Source organism: Camelus ferus, chromosome 19 (assembly GCF_009834535.1).
Source record: "Camelus ferus isolate YT-003-E chromosome 19, BCGSAC_Cfer_1.0, whole genome shotgun sequence".
NCBI lineage: Eukaryota > Metazoa > Chordata > Mammalia > Artiodactyla > Camelidae > Camelus > Camelus ferus.
In genome coordinates this window covers 35,547,615-35,568,976 of record NC_045714.1, presented here as the reverse complement: position 1 = coordinate 35,568,976, position 21,362 = coordinate 35,547,615, and the positions used below count along the sequence as shown (strand labels likewise).

At 54.5% G+C, this 21,362-nt stretch overlaps 2 protein-coding genes across 5 annotated transcripts; both read left to right on the top strand.

Annotated features, from left to right (window-relative positions):
- Positions 1–1,457: 1,457 nt before the first annotated feature.
- Positions 1,458–10,834, top strand: LOC106728960 (interferon regulatory factor 4-like). Of its 4 annotated transcripts, none has more exons than XR_004313200.1 (8): positions 1,458–2,035; positions 6,858–7,095; positions 7,409–7,506; positions 8,307–8,439; positions 8,559–8,624; positions 9,378–9,749; positions 10,373–10,471; positions 10,693–10,834. XR_004313200.1 is itself a non-coding variant. In XM_032462077.1 (8 exons), the coding sequence occupies exons 1-8, from the start codon at positions 1,805–1,807 to the stop codon at positions 10,801–10,803; spliced, it is 1,347 nt and encodes a 448-aa protein (XP_032317968.1). In that variant the 5' UTR covers positions 1,470–1,804; the 3' UTR covers positions 10,804–10,830. The 4 variants fall into 4 exon arrangements, 2 of the variants coding, with proteins under 2 accessions (XP_032317968.1, XP_032317969.1); XR_004313201.1 differs by having other exon boundaries at positions 1,460–2,035; positions 10,289–10,471; positions 10,693–10,722; XM_032462077.1 differs by having other exon boundaries at positions 1,470–2,035; positions 8,328–8,439; positions 10,353–10,471; positions 10,693–10,830.
- FOXS1 (forkhead box S1) lies at positions 10,745–14,653 on the top strand. Its single transcript, XM_032462079.1, has 2 exons — positions 10,745–10,939; positions 13,286–14,653. Exons 1-2 carry the CDS (start codon positions 10,890–10,892, stop codon positions 14,412–14,414), a joined length of 1,179 nt encoding a protein of 392 aa, XP_032317970.1. The 5' UTR covers positions 10,745–10,889; the 3' UTR covers positions 14,415–14,653.
- The last annotated feature ends 6,709 nt before the right edge of the window (positions 14,654–21,362 follow it).

Below are 21,362 nucleotides of genomic sequence, written 5' to 3'. Positions count from 1 at the left end.
TGCTGCCACCAGCCACTGGGTTTAAAATGTCTCTGTTTCTGCTGGTGTGTCTCTGTATTTAAAAACCTATCATCTCTAGGACAAAGCGAAACACCTTGAGTTGATGTTCCAGGTCCATCATGGTGCCCCACCCCGCCTTCTGTCATTGCTTTCACCACACCCTGACTCAACAGCAGCAACAATAGTAATACCGCTCTTTTACTGAGCACTCACTAGGGGCGGGGCCAAGTGCCAAACACTTCACCGGCATCTCATTTAATCCTCAAGCCACCCTATGAAGTCGGTGTTGCTATTTAGCAGATGCAGAAACCAAGGTTGGCGCCCAAAGTGGTCAGCTAGTGAGTGGTGGGGCGGAGATCTGAATCCAGGCAGCCTGGCTGTGGACCCCATCTTCATTACTATGACTCTGCCCTCCAGAAAAATGAAGAGATTGCCTGACACAATCGAGACCTTTGCTTAGATGTAATTATTACTCTTGTATTTAATAGTATGAAATTCTTCATGCCCCATTGTTGAAGTGTCAGAACTGGGTGGCTGCTAGCATATGAGGACAGAAGATGGCGAGCATGAAGGTACAACCCCTGACAGGCACACATGAGGGTTGGTGCTCCTAGCCTCTGGTCAACACTGGCTGGATTTCCAGCTCTGTGCTGGTTGCAGTGAGGGGTGGTTTCTCTCTCTTTCTGAGCCTCAGTTTCCCCCAAGTACATAGCAAGGGGTGAACAGTCTGAGCTACTTGACCTCTTTCATAACACAACCCTCCTTTGACAATTTAATGAAAGATACAAACCCTAGAAAAATGCATAAATGTGGAAAAAAATTGCATACACTTCCCTGGTGGGGAGGGGCAGTCTGTGAAATCCAAAAACTCCAGGTAGAGGTGTTGGGAGGCAGTGAGGGGCACTGTTTAGGCTCTGGGGGCTGAGTCACAGGTTCAGAGCCTGGCTCTCCATGCACTAGTTCTGTGACCTTGTTATAGACCCTCAGTCTTAACAGTAAAATAGATAATCATACTCATCTCACAGGCTGTTGTGAGAACCAATGGAGGCTGCAGGAAAGGCTTTAGCCAGGCCCAGTACTGTGGTGAATGGTCAGGAAAAGGGGACTCCCTACATTTAAGGAAATATTTCTCCAAGTGTGACTCGTGGACCACCTGGATCAGAGTTCCATGGGAAAACTTGCTGAAATGCTTGTACCTTGGCTTCTTGCCCAGAAAATCTGATTCTGCAGGTCTGGCATGGAGGCTAGGAGTGTGCGTTTTGTTTGTTTGTTTGTTTTTTTAACATTTTTTTATTGATTTATAATCATTTTACAGGAGTGTGCGTTTTAAATCAGTCTCTGCCTCCCAGTTCTGCTGGTAGCTTGTTTGAGAAGGACTATGCCTTTCCAACCTCTGTAGTCCAGGACTTGGAAAGAGACTAAGTTTCCAGTCGGCTAGGAAGAGCAGAAAACAGGTGCAGGGGTGGGGCAAATGGCGCCTCTGCCTGCCCACAGGGACTCCCCTCCAGGGACAGGCAGAACCCGGGCTACCCAACCCCTTACCCGCCAGTGGTTCTTGGCGTCCCACAGTGCTGCTTCCTACGCAAGGCCCCACGCCCTCCAGGCCATTTGACATGGGGAGGGGCGAAAGGAAAGGGCCCCCGGGGATAAGGAGCGGAAAAGAAAGCGAAACTGTCAGTCCAGACTTTCGCTTTCGCCACCTCCGCGCGCCATCCAGGTGGCCCCGCGATCCCCTGTCGCCCTGGGGTCCGGTCGCCGGGTGGCCCAGACCTGTTTCCTCCACCCCCACCCCACCGCGTCCCCGATGGCCTGCGACCCCTGGCGGAGGGACGAAGGGAAGGTCCCCGACAGCAGGCGGCCCATGGCGGGGGCCGGGGGTCCCCTGCGCCTCCGCGACTGGCTGGTGGCGCAGATTGAGAGCGGGCGCTACGCCGGGCTGCGCTGGGAGGACGCGGGCAAGACCCTCTTCCGCATCCCCTGGAAGCACGCAGCCAAGCAGGGCTACCGGGCGCAGAAGGACGCGGCGCTCTTCAGGGTAAGGGGGCGGGGGCCGAGGGTCGCCGGCCCGGGTCCCAAAGGGCTCTGCTTGCGCACGGTCGCAGCGCTCCGACCGACCGACCGACAGACGACCGACGCCCTGTCACCTCAGCCCCTCGCTCAGCTCTTAACCTCAGTCGTCTCTAGGTCGAGGGTAGAATTCTCCTTAAGGGAGACCCTCCCAGACCCTCTTAAAACAGATCAGCCAGGACTGCATGACCTGCACCACCCCCACCCCACAGGGAACCACTCCTCCCTTCTCTCTGGGGAAATTAGACCCAGCCACCGCCACCGCTGGGAATTCCCTCCACTTCTCAGCTCGAAACTGCCAACCTCTCGAGGCTTGAGGACATTGTCTGTGCTTCCCAACACCAGCCCTTCTCAGGGACTTCCTCCAGGAATACCCCAATCACCATTAACTTTCTCCAGACTGGCTCTTTCCCAACAAGATTTAAACTCAGGAATGTCTCCCAAGAGCAATAAGCAACCAACTGCATACCAGGCCACCGCCACCATCCCAAACACCGTGGCTGCCTCCAGCTCCTACTACTCTGGCCTCCCCTCTCTCTTCCCAGGGTGAAGCACCTAGAAAAGGTCTTCTGGTCATCAACTCCCTCACTCATAGCCCCCTAGTTGCTCCTCCTCACCCCCACCCCCCAACAGTCTGGTTTCTCTCCCTCCTGCTAATGCCTCTAATTGCCAAGTCCAAGGATGCCATCACTGTCATCTTCTCCGACCCCTGGGTGAGTCTGTCTAGTGGACCCTCCCTCCTCCTTGAAACGCTCTCACCTGGTTCCCAGAATCTCTGTCTCCCCACCCACTCCAACCCTGACCTGTTTTCCTCCTACCTTCCTGGTCCCTACTTCTCAGCCTCCATCCCCTCTCCTCCTCTTTTGGGGCTCTCTGCAATCACTCCTGGACCTCCTCCCTCATATTTCACTCTCTCCTTCCACAGCCTCAGCATGGAGCCCAATAGTTCCGACCCTTCTCTCCAAACCTCAGGCCTGCTAGTCTAAGTCTAGTGACCCCAGACCTCTCAAATTCAGCACCTCCTCCATACCACACTCATTGGCTCCCCTCTACACACGGCTGCGTTTCCCAAAATGGGAGATGGCAGTGACTGCCACCCAGACCCTAGAGCCAGGCACCTGAACCTTAGCTACTCCCTTCTCTTCCAATCTTATTCTAATCCATTACCGAGGCCTGCTAGGCTTTTCCTCTTCTGTCCATCCACCTGGACCCATTCCCACCATCTCTCACCAGAACAATGAGTTTCCTGCTTCCCCTATCCCTCAGCTCTCCCCTCAGACCTCCGGAGGGTTCTTTCTAAATGTAAATCCTGCCTTGGCACTCCCCTACTCCAAATCCTTCCATGGCTTCCCATTGCTCTTGTGAGAAAGTCCCAACACGTTACCATGACCTCAAAGCCCTACATGAACTGCTCTTCCCTGGCCTCTCGCCATCTCTCTCGACTCCCTCCCCAACTATAGAACTGACCAGACAGTTCTTTCAGTTTCTAAATGCTTCGTGTCTCTCTCACCATGAGACTTTTGTACCGTCCATTCACCCTGCCCGGAACACCCTCTCTCCTCCACCTTCACTGGTCAACTTCCATCATGCTCAGCTTAAACTTCTCAAGACAGCCTTCCCTGATGCATTCACTTGTTCAATGCATTTATGAAGCTCTAACTTAGTGCTTCTCCCCAAGTCATCCCTAATTCCTTCTGCTTTCTCCATTGGAACAACTTTTCCTATGAATTATGAGTGCTTTGTATGAGTCTTTCTCCTCCAGCTCCCTGGGGGTGGTGACCCTGAGCACAGAGCCCGGCCCACAGAAGGAGCTCAAAAAGTATTGAAGAGGTGGTTACCTGGCCTGTCCTTTAAGTTTAGAAGTGGGAGATTCTGGGGGCTGGTCCTCCTTGTCTCTCTTTGGGGATGCTTTGATTCATCCCTCAACCCACCACTGACACATACGTGTGACGCCCTGGCCTTCCAGGACATTCATGATCCAGCTTCAACCTGTCTCTTCTTCCTTAATTCCTCTTCTCCTTCCTCCACCATATTCAGTTAATCCTCATTATTCACAGATTCCACATTTGCAAATTTGCTTACTCGCTAAAATTATTTATAATCTCCAAATCAATACTCAAGGCACTTTTGCAGCCATTCACAGTCATGTGCAGAATGGCAAAAAAAATGAGTCATCAACGTACACATTCTGACCTGAGATTGAACAAGGCGACAACTCTAGTTTCAGCTCTTCTACTGTAAATGGATGTCCTTTTGCAGCCTCTTTAGTGCCTTGTTTTTAATATTTTTGTGCTTTTTGTTGGTGATTCCACTGTTTAAAGTGGCCCCCAAGCCTATACAGTGCTGTAGTGCTGTCCACTGTTCTAAACACAAGAAGGCTGTGATGTGCCTTTCAGAGAAAATCCGCATGTCAGAGAAGTTTCTTTCAGATGTGAGTTATAGTGCTGCTGGCCATCAGTTCACTGTTAATGAATCAACAGTTTACATTAAATAAGGTGTCCTTAAACAGAAACACACATACAAGGATGTGTATTGATCAGCTGATAAAAATGGTGTGACCAGAGCCTCGCAGGAACCTAGCCTTGTATGTCCCCTAAGAGCAATGGTTCAGGGTTCGCTAACTCAGTGTTTGTGTCAATTTTATAGAACACAACTACCATGAATAACAAGAATCAACTATACATATACCCTCACACACACACCAGCTCCAGCCACACCAGGCTGCTCACTGTCTCCTGAATGCACCATGCTCTTCCATGCCTTTGCTCAAGCTGTTCCCCTGTCAAGAACATCACTCCACCTGGCAACTTCCTACTCATCCTTCGAGAGCCAGTTTGATTTATTCCACAAATATTTATTGAGCATCTCCTGTGTGCCAAGTGCCACTCTAAGTGCTTGGGGACATAGCAGTGTCTCCAAAGATCCCTGTCTCATCGAGGTGACAGCACCCTGTGCCTTGAGTCCAGGTTACCTTTGAGTTAGAGCATCCTTAATACAGTGAATAAGTACTGCAATAAATGAGCACTGACTGTATGCCAGGTACCATGCTAAGCACAAAACAGACCACTCACCTTACACCCACCACAACCATGTGAGGTTAAGTATTATCAGCACAGTTTACAGACAACAAAATCAAGCCTTAAAGGTCTCACCACTTAAGTGGCACCAATATAGGATCTGTGGCTTTTCTGTTCAGTGTCCTGGGATCTCTGAGGGCAATAACTGAATGTGATTTATCAGTTAAATCCCCGCCAGCCCTGAATGTGATCAATGCGAGCAATACATCTCCAATTGTCCTCCCCTTTGACTACTCTGCTCCAGGCACACTGGACTTCCTTGAACCTATCCCACCTCAGGACCTTTGCACTTGCTGTTCCTTCTACCCAGAACAGCCTTCTCCCAGCTCTTTGTTGGACTCCATCCTTCTTTTCAATCAGACTTCAGCCCAAATGCCACTTCCTCCAAGAGGCCTTTTCTGATCACCCTCTGTAAAGCAGCCCCTCATATTTCTTATTTATGTATTTAGTCCTGCTACCACAACAGTTATTCTAATGTACTTAATGAATACCTTTGGTTTGTATGTTTTCTTGCAAAGTGGGCCATTGCTGTTTTGTGCGTATTTTTACCCTATAAGCATCATATTGTGTGATAGACTCATTCTGTGTCTTACTTTTATTTCACTCAGGGTCACGCTCTGCAAATCTACTCTTCTTCCCTGTCCATCTAAGTTGTTGCTCCTGGATGCTTCTAGATATTGCATAGACTCTATATTGGGCATCTATTACATGCACACCCCTATCTACTTTCCCAGGGACGGACACAGTTTGCTTTCCAGACCACAAATAACATCTTCTTGCCCCGGTCCCTTCCTAAGCCTCTGTGAGAATTCCTTTGTTACTGGAATCTCTGCTCCCAAGGGATGCTTATACTTATTTGGACGAGGCATGCCAGATTACCATCCAGAAGCTCTGCACCCATTCCACCCGTACCCACCAACAGTGTCCACATCCCAACTGGTTTATCCAACTGGCTAAAATTTGTAAGCTTCCAGGTGATGTCTCATATTTTTATTTCTCTGGCACTAATGAGTTTCCGCACCTCCTCCTATGCTCAACAGCTCCTGGTTTCCTCTAAACTACCCATTCTTGTCCTTTGATAAGAATTTTTTCTTTAGGGGATGCTCCCTGTTTCTTATGGATTTGCAGAAGTTCCTGTATGTTCTAGATCTTAGCCCCTTGCTGGTTTCAGCCATTGCAGTTTTTCCTGCCTTATGGTTCATGCCTTTGAAGTTTTGTTTAAGAAGCATTCTCTGCCCCCTAGGTTTTCTCCTACATTATCTTCTATTACGTTTACGGTTTTACCTCTTACTTTTGTTTTTTTTTAAGCAACTGGAGTCCACTTTGTATGTAGCAGTAGTTAGGGATTTCGTTTTATGGCTCTCCAGGGAGCAAATCCCTGCCATCATTCTATAGTCCCTCGTCCTATTTATTTTTTATTTATCACAACCCATAATTTGAAACAGAATTATGTCCTATTAACTGTTTGCAGTGTCCTCTCCCATTAGACTTGAGCTCCTTGAAAGCAGGGACCATGTCGGTCTGGTTCCCCATTCAGTCCCTACCTTAGGCCTGGTCCATAGCAGGAGCTCAAGGAATATGTGTTGGCTGAAGGGAGGAAGGAAGAGAAGGAAGGATAGAGAGGTGGAGGGGTGGGGGGCAGAGGGGCAGAGGGGCAGAGGGAGGGAGAGGGGTAGGAGGCAAGGCAGCCCTCATCCCTTTGCATGGCATCAGCCCCCTCTCCCAGGCTCTTCCTCCCCAAATGCCCCTGCTCACTCCCAGGCCTGGGCCATATACAAGGGCAAGCACCTGGAGGGCATTGACAAGGAGGACCCCTCCACCTGGAAGACGCGGCTCCGCTGTGCCCTCAACAAGAGTGCCGACTTCTGTGAGGTGCGTGAGCGCAGCCAGCTGGACATCTCCAACCCCTACAAGGTCTACCGGCTCATGTCCAGTGGTGCCAATGGCCCAGGTACTATCCTTCCCCTGGAGGTAGTAGCTGAGGCTCTCTGGGCAATAAGGACCTCACTTTGCCCATCTCTAAAATGGGAAATGGTGGGCTTTATTGGGCTTAAACCCATGGGCTGGAAACAAAGAAGGACCCTTAAACCACCCAGTTTATCTCCCTATTCAAAAAGGAGGAAACTGAGGCCCAGAGAGGGAAGCCTTGCCTGAGATCATGTAGTGAGCTAGGGTACTCTTGCCTGGGGTCATTATCTCAGACAAGATTGACGGGGTTCCCCCTGGGGCCCAGGAAACAAGCAGCTATTTCTTATCCCACCCAGTTACCAGGGCTTGTGCTTCCCATAAAGAGGAAGACATTCTCCAGAGCCAGCAAAAGCCCCCTGGAGAAGTGACAGAGCCGGCCTGCAGGACAAACCAGGTCAGTGTCTTCCAGCCCCTGCAGCCTTGCCAGCCCAGCCACCTTGCACCCAAACCGCCCCCTATGATCTCCAGCACCCTCATCTCATCCCTCCGTCAGCTCCTGCCCAGCCTTGTCCCTCTATCAGCTCTACCTCCTACCGCTATGCTACCTCTGCCATCATTTTCAGCTCCTTCATTCTAATCTCCTTGCCTCCATCATTTCTATCTCATCACCTCTATCATCTTCATCTCTATCGCTCTGTCTGCATCAATCCTATTTTCTCACAATTCACCCTCTCTCCCCTGTCATCCCTGAGTCCATCACTCTGTCCCCACTCACCCACTCAGATCCAGTTCCCTCACTGTATCCCCTTCACCTTCATCACCTCTAGCTCTCTCACCATTGCTATCACGCCATCACCTCTATCTCCATCACTGTCTGTATCACTCCACTATCTCCACTCCATCACCTATCCCCATTCACCCATGGTTCATTGCTCTGTTCCCATCCCCCCATCAGCCTAGTTCATCCCACTGTCCCTACTACCCCCGCCATCACTCTGTCCCCACCTCTCTAACACCTCTGTCTCCTCGTTCACTCCTAGTGCTTTGCTCCCTATCACAATGAACTTCATCTCTGACGCCATCACCCCCCACAACTCTCTCTGTGCCTTCACGGGGGAAAAGATCTTGAGCTCTGAAACCTTCAAGTCCCTATCAACCCCAGCTGGCCTTCAGTCTGCCCAGACCTCCCTCTGCCCCAGTGCAGACTGTCTGGGAACTCCCATGGCCCACAGGTATCCTCTCCCATCCTTACAGACCCTTTCTCCTGATGCTCAGGATGGCTCCAGATTAGCAACAGAGGATAAGAACGAGAAGCGGCCCCCCAGGCTGGCCCAGCAGGGCTCCCTGCCGCCAGCTGCCCTGCTCTCAGGCCCCTTGGCTGACCACAGTAAGTACTGGGTCTCCTCACCCACCCCTGCCTCCTCCCCGGTCTCTTCTGGGACCTTGATCTAGGGGTCGAGGGACCCAGGGTGAGGTGATGCCTTACTGCTTCCCTTCCTTCCCCAGGGTACCAGGCCCAGGAACCCGCACACCCTTGGGACCCCTTACCCTCTGACGACTTCAGCAACCCTGGTAAGGAATCTGAAGGCCCTCTCCTCTGACCACCATGCAGAACTGGGGAGGGCCCAGGGTTGGGGCCAGATAGCCTCTGTCTCCCACCCTGCCCAAACTCCAGATAACAACACCAGCTAACCTTTGTTGAGGGCTTAGCTTATGCCAGGCATCCTTCTAAGTTTTGCACATAGCCCTGTGAGATATACTGCCATTATCCCCATTTTAGAGTTGCAGAAACCAGACACAGAGGTTAAGAACCCTGCCCAAGATTACGCAGTTAATAATCCTGAGTAAGTTATCAGCAGGTCACAGCTCCTAAGTGGCAGTGAGAGATTAGACCCCAGAAGCCTGGCTGCAGAGCCACAGCCCTAACCATTGAGCATTTTGCTGGCTCTTTATCTGGGAGGCTGCTGTTTGTTGTTGCTGTTGCCATTGTTACTTTTTTTTATTATTATTATTTCTATCAGTATTAAAATATTTGCTGGGAAGAAGCTCCTACAATCCCAAAAGTTGGAGCCTCAGTGTCATGTGTCATGCCCCCATTGTACCGATGGCCCCAGACCCTATGCTTTTGAAGCTCAACTACCAGTCCGTTTATACTGGAAGTTGCTGTTGTTTACTACCATCACCACCACCACTACTAGTAGTAGTAGTAGTATCGCTTCTCCGAAGGGAGCGCCACAAATTCCCTAGGTGGGTGCCCGGCCCCGTCGTGGGGGAGGGGAGCGGGCGCCACCAACGCCAGGCGCGCTCCCCCTCCCCTTCCCGCAGATTGCTGGCTGCACGTGCGGCTCTTCTACGGCGCGGAGCTGGTGCGTGAAGCCACGGCGCGCACGGCCGAGGGCTGCCGCCTGAGCCCGCGCGCAGCCGCCGCGGCCGCCGAGGGCCTGCTGGGGCCGCCGCCGCGCGTCGCGCAGGTTCGCTTCCCGGAGCCGCCGCCCGAAGCCCGAGTGCTGCAGCGCCTGCTGCCCCACCTGGAGCGCGGCGTGCTGCTGTGGGTGGCGCCCGAGGGCGTCTTCGCCAAGCGCCTGTGCCAGGGCCGCGTGTACTGGCGCGGCCCGCTCGCCCCGCACCGAGCGCGGCCCAACAAACTGGAACGCGAGCACACCTGCCAGCTGCTCGACACGCGCCGCTTCCTCGCGGGTAAGAGCGCGACTGCGGGGTGGCTGGCGGCGCCGGGAAGAGTGGCCGGGCACAGGGGTGGGCAAAGGGACGCGGACAGAGGATAGTGGCCACAGAGTGATGGGCTTGAGGATGCTGGGCATGAGGTGGGCATGAGAACAAAGGACATGACACAGAAGCACTGGGAGTGGGAGTGAATATGGGCATCAGGAGGGCTGGGTACAGATATGGACTTCGGCGTATGGGAGGTGTAGGCACGGGGCAGGCTTGGGGCATGGGGTGTGGAGCATAAGCATAGGACTTGGGCACGTGTGTTGTAATAGGGCCTTAAGCATAGCGTGGGCATCAGAGGCACTGGGCACAAGATAGGCATAGGTGAATGGCAGTGGGCATGGGATGGGCATAAAGGCGTGGTAGTGAGCATAGGGGCTTGAGGCATGGAGTATGAGGGCCAGAAGTGAGAGCAGATGTGGGACATGAGACAGGGATAGGGACGTGAATGTGGGTGTAGGACACAGTCACACAATGGGGATGTGGGCTTACACGATGTGGGTTCACAGGACATGGGCATAGGATGTGAGCACAAGGTAGGCACCAGGTGGGACGCCCCATCTTGGCTCGTAGAACTGCGCGCCCACCTGCAGGATGGTCGCCCAGAGCCTGAGTACCAGATCCGGCTGTGCTTTGGCGAGGAATACCCGGGGCCCCCTGACCAGCCCGAAGAGCGGCTCATCATGGCCCACGTGAGTCACCTCCCACTCCAGCAGAGAGCCACACACTCCAGTTCCCTCTAAATGGCCCCTTGCTTCTCCCTCCAGTCCCAGCTCCTCCCCTGACCTGCCGTACGACCCTCTGCTCTGTAAGACCCTGCGTGTAAAATGCATGTGGGGAGGGTCTGTCACTTCAGAACAGAGGGGGCGGGTAAAGGAGAGGGTGGCTCACTGCCCCACCCCCACCTCCGCAGGTGGAGCCAGTCTTCGCCCGCGAGCTCCTCCTACATTCGAAGCGCCACGGCCAGTTGCCTCAGTGGCGGGTCCCCAGGCCCGCATCCCCGACAGCGTCACTCACCTGCTGATACAGCTGAGTCAACCCTAAGCGGCTGCTTCTTCCTGCCGTACCCTCTAAAGTCAGCCCCCAAAGGGTGCAGACCTCACCTCAGCCATGCCCCAACTGAGCAGGGAACTTGCAGTCTCGCCCCGCCCATCGCCCAGGTAGGTGGGGACAGCGGAAGCCAATCACGGCCCTTCAACTACTTAGCTGCGGAGATGGAGCCCAGAAACTTGGCGCCTAGGCAGACAGCGGAGCAGCTGGGCCTGGGACCTCAGGCTTGAGAACCAAACTTGACCTTGAGGTTCTAGAAGCAGCAATTAGGGCAGAAACAAGACTTAAGCTTTTTGTTGAGAGCTTGACATGCCTATAGCGGTTTACCTATAGCATACCTTACCCGCTATTGATCCGTTATAAGGTTTGCTTCAAGCTAGGTTTACCAACAGTTAGATCCTCAGCGTGCTTTAGACTGAGACCAACCAGTAACATAATTGCCTGGCCTCTGAGGAGCTCAGAGTTTCCCACCAGCCACTAGTCTCTCTTCTTTGTGGATGAGTGGGGAGTAGTGAGAGGAGGATCTTCCCAAAACAGAGCACTTGGCCTGAACCCTTGACTTTGGATGTTAACTACAACCACCACCAGCAGTGGATACTGTCTTTGGAGAAACTGAGGCAGGCCCCCAAACACAAGCCTATGGCAGAAGCCAAAGTGGGAGCCAAGAGTCCAGCCCCTCCCCAAGCCCCACCAGTCTTTGCAAACTGTAAATTGTAAGGAGTGTTTGGGAATCAGGAGGGAACCCCTCAACCATGAAGGCTATGACCCTACCTTGTCAGTGAAATCACTATTTTCTACCCCAGATATCAGACCTTTTACCTTTTCTGATTTCTGATTTTATAAGAATCGTCTTACAGATGGCAACATAATAAATCTCTTTTAGTGATACATTTTATGAGGGAAACTGTATGATTCAACAAAGGACAGAAGTCAATCCAATCACTGTTAAATTCACTCAACAAATATTTCTTGAGCATCTACTCTGTTTCAGGCAGATGCTGGACACTAGGTATAGAGCAAAACATCATAGTCCTTGCACTCTTGGGGTTCACAGCCTTTTCTCCAGTGGGGGCCCAGAAACTGCCTGTCCTCTACCCCTGCCCCTCTCAGAAGAAGCAGTGTTAAGGAGTTACAGAATCCTGAGTTGAAATCACAGCTTTGTCACTCACTAGCTTGCAAGTCATTTAACTTCCCTGAGCCTCAGATTCCTCAGCTATTCAAAAGAAGCTCTCAAGGCCTCTGATCACAGTTGGTCTGAGAAGTAAATGTTGAAAGCAGCAGGGAAGCTTGCCTGGCATGGAGAGGGGCACACAGTAGGTGCCTGCTGACCTGGTGACATGTGGGTGGGAGAGCATGAAGAGGCTGCCCTGTCCTTCAGAAGGCTTGACTGTCTGTTCTGGGCTTCGCTATACCCTTAGCCCAAGGCTGAAGCTATTGGGGAGCCTCAGCTCAGGGAGACAGTCATCAGCCATGCCCAAACCTCTACTCTGTGCTAGGCTCTCAAAGGGCATTGGATTCTGTGTAAGGGAGCCTGTTGACTCCCCACCATGGCCTGGACAGCTGCAGAGTCATCAGCTCCATTTTAAAGATAGGAAACTGAGGCTCAGCCTGGAATTTGGTTGAGAGCCTCTTGGGAGGGTGGGTATCTCTGTCCAGATGTCTGTCCTCCCCATGCTAGTCACTAGAGGGCGCCAGGGCTCAGCAAACGGGGTTGGGCTGGCCCTCATCACCATCCTAGGGGCTCCAACCAGCCTAGACCCCAGTGCTCGGAGGCCAGGGAATATTGTGACCTCCAGGGCTCTACACTGCAGGGAGGAGAAAGTAGACTATGGGCCTGGGAGGAGGAGAGGAGAAAAGGAGAATTAGGGGTGGGAATTCGAGAAGCCCCTGAGGCTTTTCTCTCAGGGACTCCCAGTTCTCTAGCTCAGGCACAGATTCTTCTCTCCTCTCCCACAAGTGCGTGAATGTGTCTGTGTGTCTGTGTGTCTATCTCCCTCTTTCTGTCTCTGTAGATTTCTTTCTTTTTCTCATTCAGTGATTCTAACTTTTTTCTGGACAGTGTGTATGTGTGGGGCTGGCTCTCTGTGTGTCTCTCTTTTTTCTGTCTCTGCCTCTGTCTTCTCTGTGTGTTCCTGTCTCCCTCTTATTATGTCCCTACCTCTCTTTGTTTCTGTCCCCTTGACTTTTTCACTGTCTCTGCCCATCTCTGCCTCTGTCTCTTTTTGTTTCTGTCTCTGTCTCGCTCAATTTCACATCCTGTCCCTCCTTGGCCACCACCACCCAGCACATATAGGCTGAGGGTCTCAGTCCCTTCCTTCCCATCTCCTCACCCCTGGCAGCTGCTCACAGCTTCCCAGTCCTGGCCTCTCCTGCCCGCCCCTCTTGGGCCCTGAGGGAGGGGGGCCGGGGAGGAAGGGAGGGCAGCCTGGCGGGCCCACCCCTTTTTGCCTTTCCAGGCTGGGAGGCTGGGCCAGTGGCCCTTTTAACCAGCCTGGGCAGGCTGTACCGGACACCGGCCCTGGACACCGTGCCTGGCCCCTGCGGTTCCGGCAGCCGCCAGCCTGGCCAGCCCAGTCAACCCAGTCGGTCAGCATGCAGCAGCAGCCCCCAGCCGGGCCCCTAGCCCCAACAGCCGAGCCGACCAAGCCACCCTACAGCTACATCGCCCTGATTGCCATGGCCATCCAGAGCTCGCCGGGGCAGCGGGCCACGCTCAGCGGTATCTATCGCTACATCATGGGCCGCTTTGCTTTCTACCGCCACAACCGGCCCGGCTGGCAGAACAGCATCCGTCACAACCTGTCACTCAACGAGTGCTTTGTCAAGGTGCCCCGCGATGATCGCAAGCCAGGCAAGGGCAGCTACTGGACGCTGGACCCCGACTGCCACGACATGTTCGAGCACGGCAGCTTCCTGCGCCGACGCCGGCGCTTCACCCGGCGGGCAGGCACCGAGGGCGCCAAGGGCCCTGCCAAGGCACGCCGCGGACCCCTCAGAGCCACCAGCCAGGACCCAGGAGCCCCCGACGCCACAACCGGCAGGCAGTGCACATTCCCGCCGGAGCTGCCGGAGCCCAAGGGCCTAAGCTTTGGGGGTCCAGGGGGGGTCTTGCCATCCAGCATGTGCTCAGCAACCCCTGATGCCAGGCCTCGGCCACCTGCAGAGCCCAAGGAGATGCCCATGCCCAAGCCTGCAGGCCCAGGGGAGCTCCCCATGGCCACCTCGTCTTCCCCGTGCCCAGCATTTGGCTTTCCTGCCAGCTTCTCTGAGGCTGAGGGGTTCAGCAAGACCCCTGCGCCCATCTTGACCTCTGAGGCGGCCATCGGGAGCAGCTACCAGTGCCGGCTGCAGGCACTGAATTTCTGCGTGGGGACTGACCCAGGCCTTGAGCACCTCTTGTCCTCAGCAGCCCCCTCCCCTGCCCCACCCACCCCTCCAGCCTCCCTCCGAGCCCCACTGCCCCTGCCAGCTGACCCCAAAGAACCCTGGGTTGCAGGCAGCTTCCCTGTCCAGGGAGGCTCTAGCTATCCACTGGGGCTGACCCCCTGTCTATACCGGACGCCAGGAATGTTCTTCTTTGAGTGAAGCCAGCCGGCCTCAGGCAGTCCCTGCGGAGCCCCTCCCAACTCCACCCTCCAGGCTGAGCCTGACTCTAGGATCTGGGGAGCGCTCAAAGGAGAAGGCCTGGCGAGGAAGCCAAGATGCGAGTGAACACTCGGCCAGCCCCCAGGACCTCTGGACAGACTTGGGGGTGCGGGGAAGCAGGGCCCCCTTGGGATTTACTCTGTGGCTCTCAGGGCCAATAAAGCCAGTGTGATGATGAGGGTCAGTTTGCTGGATGGTTGGGGGCTGAGGGCTGGAACACCTGGTTCTGTGAAGGGTGAGTGGAGTTGTGGGGTCGTGTGGCAGAGGCGGGGGACCCCGGATGGAAATATCCTACATGAGGCTTTCTCCTGCTGGGGACTTTCTCAGGGAGTTTCCCAGGAAGGCAGAGGAATGGGGGAGCAGGGGACGGGAGAGAGAGAGGAGGAATGCAATCTCACCAGGCAGGGGTGAGGATGGGCTGGGCTGAAGAGCTGAGTCTCCAGCCCGAAACTCTGTGACTCAGAAGCCCCCATTGTGAACAGTCACAATAACTGTGACCATTTGTGCCATTTATTCTGTCTCAGGCTTGTATTTATCCTCTCAGTGAATCCTATGTGCTATAGAATGTTATCCCCATTTTACAGGGGTGGAAACTGATGCCCAAAGACATTGGGCTCCCTAGCTCTGGCTCCAAATGGCCAATAAGTGGCAGAGAGGAAATTAAAACCAGGTCTGTGTGGCTCTGCCCCCCAGCCCCTGACCTGCAGTTTGAGTGCAGATGCAGGGTGGCACAGAGCTGGTGGGGGCCTCCAGAAGGAGGAGGGCTTTTTTGGAGTCCTGGCATGCCAGGGCTAAAAAGGCATCCCTTACCCCTTGCACAGCCAGGGAACCCAAGACTCAAAGGGCGGGCATCACTGCCCTTGTCTGGACTTTGCATATGACCTGAGGCTCAGGTCTCCTAGAGACTCTAAGAAAGCACTTCTCTTGTGTGGGGCAGGGGTGGCTGTGCGGGGTACAGATCAGAAGTGCCTGAGCCCTGACCGTGGCCTTCTCCAGCTGCCCTCTTGGGTGGAAGCAGGAGAAATGGATATATTCATGGCTCCCATCAGAGAAACAGACTTAGGGACCCAAAACCTCACTGTCCCTACACCTCCAACACTAGACTTGCTGAGGCAGATGGCTTTCTTCTGGAACCTCAGTCCCCTCATCTGGATCATGCGTATAGGGAGAGAAGAGAGTGGCCAGGAATACTAGGGGAACCCCATCTCTGGTCTTTGGTGTAGTAGCCTGGAGGGTCTTACGTCCCAACTGGTGACACTCAGGGGACCTGGAGACCCTCTGTGGAGCAAGCAGCCCAGTCTCCTCTAGAGGCCCCCCTCCAGCAGGCAGCCACGCTGGCTTCAGTCTCTGTGGCTCCCTCCTCCCCCAGCAGGTCCCCTGGGGCCTGGGAGGAAGCGAGCCCGGCTGGACAGCCCCAACTGTCTGGTTCCCACAGACTCCAGAGCCGGGATGGAGGGGGGAACCTGCAGGGTGGGGGCTTGCTGCGGCCGGAAGGGTTGGAAAAACGCCTGGCCAGCTGTGGAGACCCTCCCCACTGTGCGTGCCGGACCCCAGCCTGGAACCCAGAACCTGTGGAGCAGTGGGGAGAAGGAGAAGGGGTGTGTCCTGTGGCATTTGGGCTGCCTCACAGCTGAAAGGGGAGGGGAGGGAGTCGTGTGTGTGTGTGTGTGTGTGTGTGTGTGTGTGTGTGTGTGTGTGTGTGTGTGTGTGAGAGAGAGAGAGAGAGAGAGAGAGAGAGAGAGAGAGAGGGAGGGAGGGAGGGAGGGAGGGAGAGAGGGAGAGGGAGAGAGATGAGCGGAGACAAACAGTTACAGAGACAGGGACAAACGGACTGAGAGGGGCGGGGGTTCTTAGCTGGGTCAGGGAAAGAGGCCTCTGCCGGGCACTGTTCCCTGCGGTGCATTCCTGTGGAGACCTGGTGACCCTAGTCCCTTCCCAGCCTGTGTCCTGAGTTAGTGGGAGGATGGGGAGGCTGGCCCAGTGTGGGGAGCCCAAGCCTCTGCATCCTGCCCCACCCACCCCCTGAGGAGGTTTAGCATCTAACTGGGGTGGGGTCTGGGGAAAAGAAAGCTGAGCCCCCCTGCCCACCCTTTGCCATGGGGGCGAGTGAGGAAGAGTCAGCCACACCCAGCAGCACAGACTCAGCTCTCCACGCTCTCTCTGGTCCCATAAAAGAGTCAAGAAGTGAAGACAGGCCCTCAGCCACAGTCCCTAAGCTGAACCCTGGGCTCATAGCCTGCCTTGGACTTGCTGTGTGAGCCTGGACCAGTCCCCATCTTCCTGATTTCACTCCCTTTGCCCTGTGGGAAGTTTGGGGAGGGGGGAGCGGTGAGGGGAATGGGCAGCCTGACTCTTTGAATACAGATCCCAGGGAAGGTCTGACCTGTGGGATAGCCTGGAAGGGATCCCATCCCCAGAGATGCTGGACCAGGAGGCCCAGACACCATGATCTCATGTTGCCCTCCGCTTGCTGCCCAGCCCGGGGCCCCCACCCACTGGGCCTTTTGCCCTCGCATTCTTTCCATGACCAACAGACACCCTCTGGCTCCTGCCTGGCCACCCCCACCTGATGGGGTAGACAGTGCTTAGCAGAGATTCAGAATGCCTAAGCTGGGCTGACCCAGGAGAGCACCTCGGCACAGATGGGGAGACCAAGGCCAGAGAAGGTAAGTGACATGCCCAAGGTCACACAGCAAGGCAGGAGCAGGTCTCCCTCTGCTGCCTCAACTATATAGCTCATAGGGGACAGGGGCCATCCCATCTGACTCTCCTCACTGGAGGCTTGTCTGTCTCCAGGAGGGGATCCCAGCCCCCACTTCTCCTCCTCAGCAGGTTAGAGCCAAAAAGGATGTCGAGTGGCCTTGTAGCATTAAGCTAAATCAAAATCTAAAATGGTAGAATCTGTAGTATTTCAGAATATTCCAGAGTTTTTAATCACAGCAGCTCAGATTCTTGGAATATCAGACTTGAAAGGGCGTCTCCTGCCCAATTTCTGAATCCCCTCCACACCAAGCGGTGCATATCACGTGGGCTTCCAGGAAAGGGGAGCCCGCTGCCTTCAGAGCCGGCCCTTCCCACCCCAGTCTGGCAGCTTGGAAGGGCTGTCAGGAAGTTCTTCACCTGCTGGTCCTTTGGTCTCTGCTCTCTCTGCCTCCAGGGAGGCTACCCCCACCCATAGGGCTGGGCCTTCCTCAGCTGGCTCCTCCACCCTCCACATCTTATCTCCCCGAGCCTCTCCCACCCACCCGCTTCCTTCCCTGGTTTATGGCATTCCGCTGCCCAGCATGCCAAACTCCTTCCCACACCCCAGACAGCGCCTGGGCCAGGGTGGGGAGACCCTCTCCCTCGGAGGGCGGGCACTCTGAGGCCACCACAGTGATGAGGAAGACGAGGGAGTTTCTGCCAACCAGCCTGGCAGGTCGGCCTCCTGGGAGTATACAAACCCAGGAATCCAGGCGTCAGCCAAAGCATCCCCTCCCTACCCAGGCTCCTATCACCCCGAAAAGGCCAGGCTGCCGGAGGCAGTAGGCACAGCAGCTAAGAGCAGGGGATCTGGACCCCAACTGACTAGGCTGAGATCCCAGCTGTCACTTCCTACCTGTGTGACTTTGAGCAAGTTGCTCCCCCTCTCTGTTGCTTCCCTCATCTATAAAATATGGACACTAACAGTCCTGACATCCACAGGGTGGTTGTGAGGATGACGTAAATTAATACTTGTAAAGTACTTAGAACAGGGTCTGGCACATGGAAACTGCAATGTAAGTGTTTAAATTAAATAAATAAATATTTGGGCCCCAGGGGCTTGTCTCCTCAACCTGATTTACTCCCAGGGGGAAGTCCAGCTGCAGCGGTGCTGGGAGGATGCAGGGGGAGGGAAGACCATTATACACGCCATACTTTGGCTTCAATACCTGGCATCTTCACTTCCTTGCTGTGTGAGCTTGAGCAAGTAGATTCACCTCTCTGAGTACTGGTTTCTTCATCTGTAAAATGGGGTAAGGATTTCCACACCCAGAACTGGCATGCAGGAAACCTCATCTTGCATACCACGTGTACGATTCAGTCAACAAGAATGAAATTGGACACCTGAAACTAATATAATAACCTATGTCAACTATTAAAACCTAAAACAGCCCGGCTGGCGGGCCTTGTACCCTCAGTCCAGTCCTCTCTGCCCTTTTTGTTGCACGTGGCAAAACCTCTGTCCCTGCCAGTCCAGGTCCCGGGGTGCCTAATCCCCGTTCCCACTCGGCGGGTAACTAGGTGGTGACTCAGGGAGGCAGCTGGTGGGGCTGAAGGAAGTGGTTCCAGGCTAAAAAAAACCCAGAGACCTATTTCGTCCCACAGTCGGTCAGAAGCCTGCCTGTGGCCCCTGGAAAGGCCAGGGCTGCCTCCTCCAGACCACAGTCCTCAGGGTGCCCTGATCTCTTGTGGGAGACAAACAAGAGTCTGACCCTCTGGCCCTGAGTTAAGGCAATCTGACTCCGTGGTGAGTGTCTCCACCTGGAGGCCTTTGCAAGTGCTGTTCCCTTCACCTGGAATGCTCACTCCCCACTAGCTGATTTCTCAGCTCCAGAGCCCGAGTTAAATATCACTTCCTCAGAGAAGCCTCCCCTCAACCCCTGGTCTGATAGAATGCCCCTAGGTTTTTCTCCACCTCTGCACCGTTTGTTTTCTGCACCCAGCACGTGTCGCCATGTGGAATGATGCATTTCTGTGTGTATGCACTTGTTCTTGTGTCTCTGCCTTAGGACACGAGCCTGGTGGTGGGGGCAGGGGCTGGATTCTGCCTTACTCACTTCATCCCCTCCCCTAGCCCGCAGGCCGGCATGTAGCAGGCCCTCAATAAAAGTTTGCTGAGTGGACAACTGGATAAATCCATTTGCCATGGATTAAATCTCAGAGAACCCCCTTGGGGCTCCCTGGCACATGCAGAGCCAAAGGCCAAGTCCTTAGAGGCCTGTGTGATCTGGCTTCGGCCCTCCGCTCCCTCACTTCAAACAGCCGTTGCACCTGCTCATCCTTCTGCTTGGAATGGTCTTCCACAAATACCCACAGGGCTTACTCCCTCTCACCCTTCAGTCTATGTTCAAATGTCCCCAGAGAAGTCTCCCTGACCATCACATCCCCCATCCGCCCCACCAACACCATCTAAATGTATTACTGCCGCCCATCCCCCCAGCAGAATGAAGCTCCAGGAGTCCAGGAATTTTGGTCTATTGGCTGCTTTGTGCCCAGCACCCAGGGCAATAAGTAAGGGCTAGAAAACTTGTTGTGGACCAAACAGAAGCTCAGCAGCCCGGGCCAGGTGCTCCACCTGCACATCTCATGTCACTGTTGCCTTGACCCTGGGAGGCAGGTATTATTATCCCATTTTAAAGACAGGAAACTGAGGCTCAGAGAGGGCAACTAAGTAGACATGAACCCTATTCTGCCTGACCTGCACCCAGTCTCTCAGTCATCAGCCTGGAGGTGTGTGATCTCTACAGCTCGCTCCTCTGGTCCCCACAGTCCTCACAGCCCCTCTAGCAGACCAACTTCCACCTGGCCTCCCTGCCTCCAGTCTCCCCCTCCCACTCACCAACATCGCTGGCAGCAGGGATCCTTTTAAACCACAGATCTGACCATGTCTCTCCTTCATTCCAAACCCTTCCATGGCTCCCTATGGCCCCAGTTCAGCCTGGCATTTGAGGGTCCTGCCAACTTCTCCAGACTTATTTCCTGCTCCATCATATGCTAAAGCCCCACTGACAAGCTTGTTCTCAGCTCCAAGGCTTTGGCGCTGCCTGGAACACACCCTCTTGCTCCAACTGGAAAAGACCTGCTCCTTACTTGCTCTCAGCTTGGCCATCACTCCCACTGGAGAGGAGAGAATTGGAGCTAGTGTCTTCTTCCACGCCCTTCCAGCTTTACTATGATCCTCCCATCTCTGGGGCTCCAAAGGCTGAGAACTCCCTGAAGGCCGGGACCATGACTAATTCCTCTCCAGACTCAAGGGCCAGGCCCAGAAAAGGGACTCAACACATAGCTGTGAAGTGATTGGATGTGTCTGAGGTCAGGCTGCCGGCTTTGCATCCTGACTCCACTACTTACTGGCTTGGAACCCATGGACTTACCTGTAAACTCCCTGGGCCTCAGTTTCTCTACCTGTGAAATGCTGATAATGAAAATACCCCACTAACAGGGTGGGGATGAAACACATGTATCCCTGGGAACCACATGGTACAGGGCCTGGTGCTCAGTAAATAACACCCATTAGAGTGAAGGAAGAACAGGTGTGTAGCTAGCTGTGCGAGCAGGAGTTGGGTCCAGGTGGGCACATCCTTCAGGACAGCCCTGGCTGCTTCACACCCTCGGGGCAGCCCTGTCACTGGCTGAATCTTTTCCCACAACTGCCCTGTTGGGTCCAAGGTGGCCGGTGGAATTCAAGGCCACTGGACGCCAACAGGAAAAGGCAGCGTCACCAGCCCTGGTGTAATCCAAACCAGATGCGGCCTCAGACCCATGGGGGTGGTCACTGTGGGCCTGGCCAAGGCCCAGCGGCAGGAAATAGTCTTGGAGGAACGCTCTCTGGGCTGGGACCCGTGGGGAGGAACTCTCCTATTGAGGGTGTTAACCCTTCTGAGCCCACAAGGGGGGCCCAGGACGCTGAGCAGGAGAAGCTTGTGGCCCTGGCCCCCTAACACAGAGCACCTTGCAAGGAAGTTAATGTCAGCATCGGGATGGGCACCGTGCAGGGGGAGCCCACAACACAGGCACCGTGGTGGCGGGGCACACCAAAAAGCAAGGTGCAGGGGATGCTCACAGCCTGGTACTCAGGACTTGTAGAACCCCAGATCCAGACCCAGTGCTTCTGGCTCCAGCTGGTAGGCCCAAATGAGCATGGAT

Coding starts and splice junctions, on each gene's coding strand:
- FOXS1 (XM_032462079.1), top strand. CDS start 10,890: ATGCCCCAACTGAGCAGGGAACTTGCAGTCTCGCCCCGCCCATCGCCC. Junction 10,940..13,285: donor TCGCCCCGCCCATCGCCCAG/GTAGGTGGGGAC, acceptor TTGCCTTTCCAG/GCTGGGAGGCTGGGCCAGTG.
- LOC106728960 (XM_032462077.1), top strand. CDS start 1,805: ATGGCCTGCGACCCCTGGCGGAGGGACGAAGGGAAGGTCCCCGACAGC. Junction 7,096..7,408: donor CAGTGGTGCCAATGGCCCAG/GTACTATCCTTC, acceptor TATCCCACCCAG/TTACCAGGGCTTGTGCTTCC. Junction 8,625..9,377: donor TGACGACTTCAGCAACCCTG/GTAAGGAATCTG, acceptor CCCTTCCCGCAG/ATTGCTGGCTGCACGTGCGG.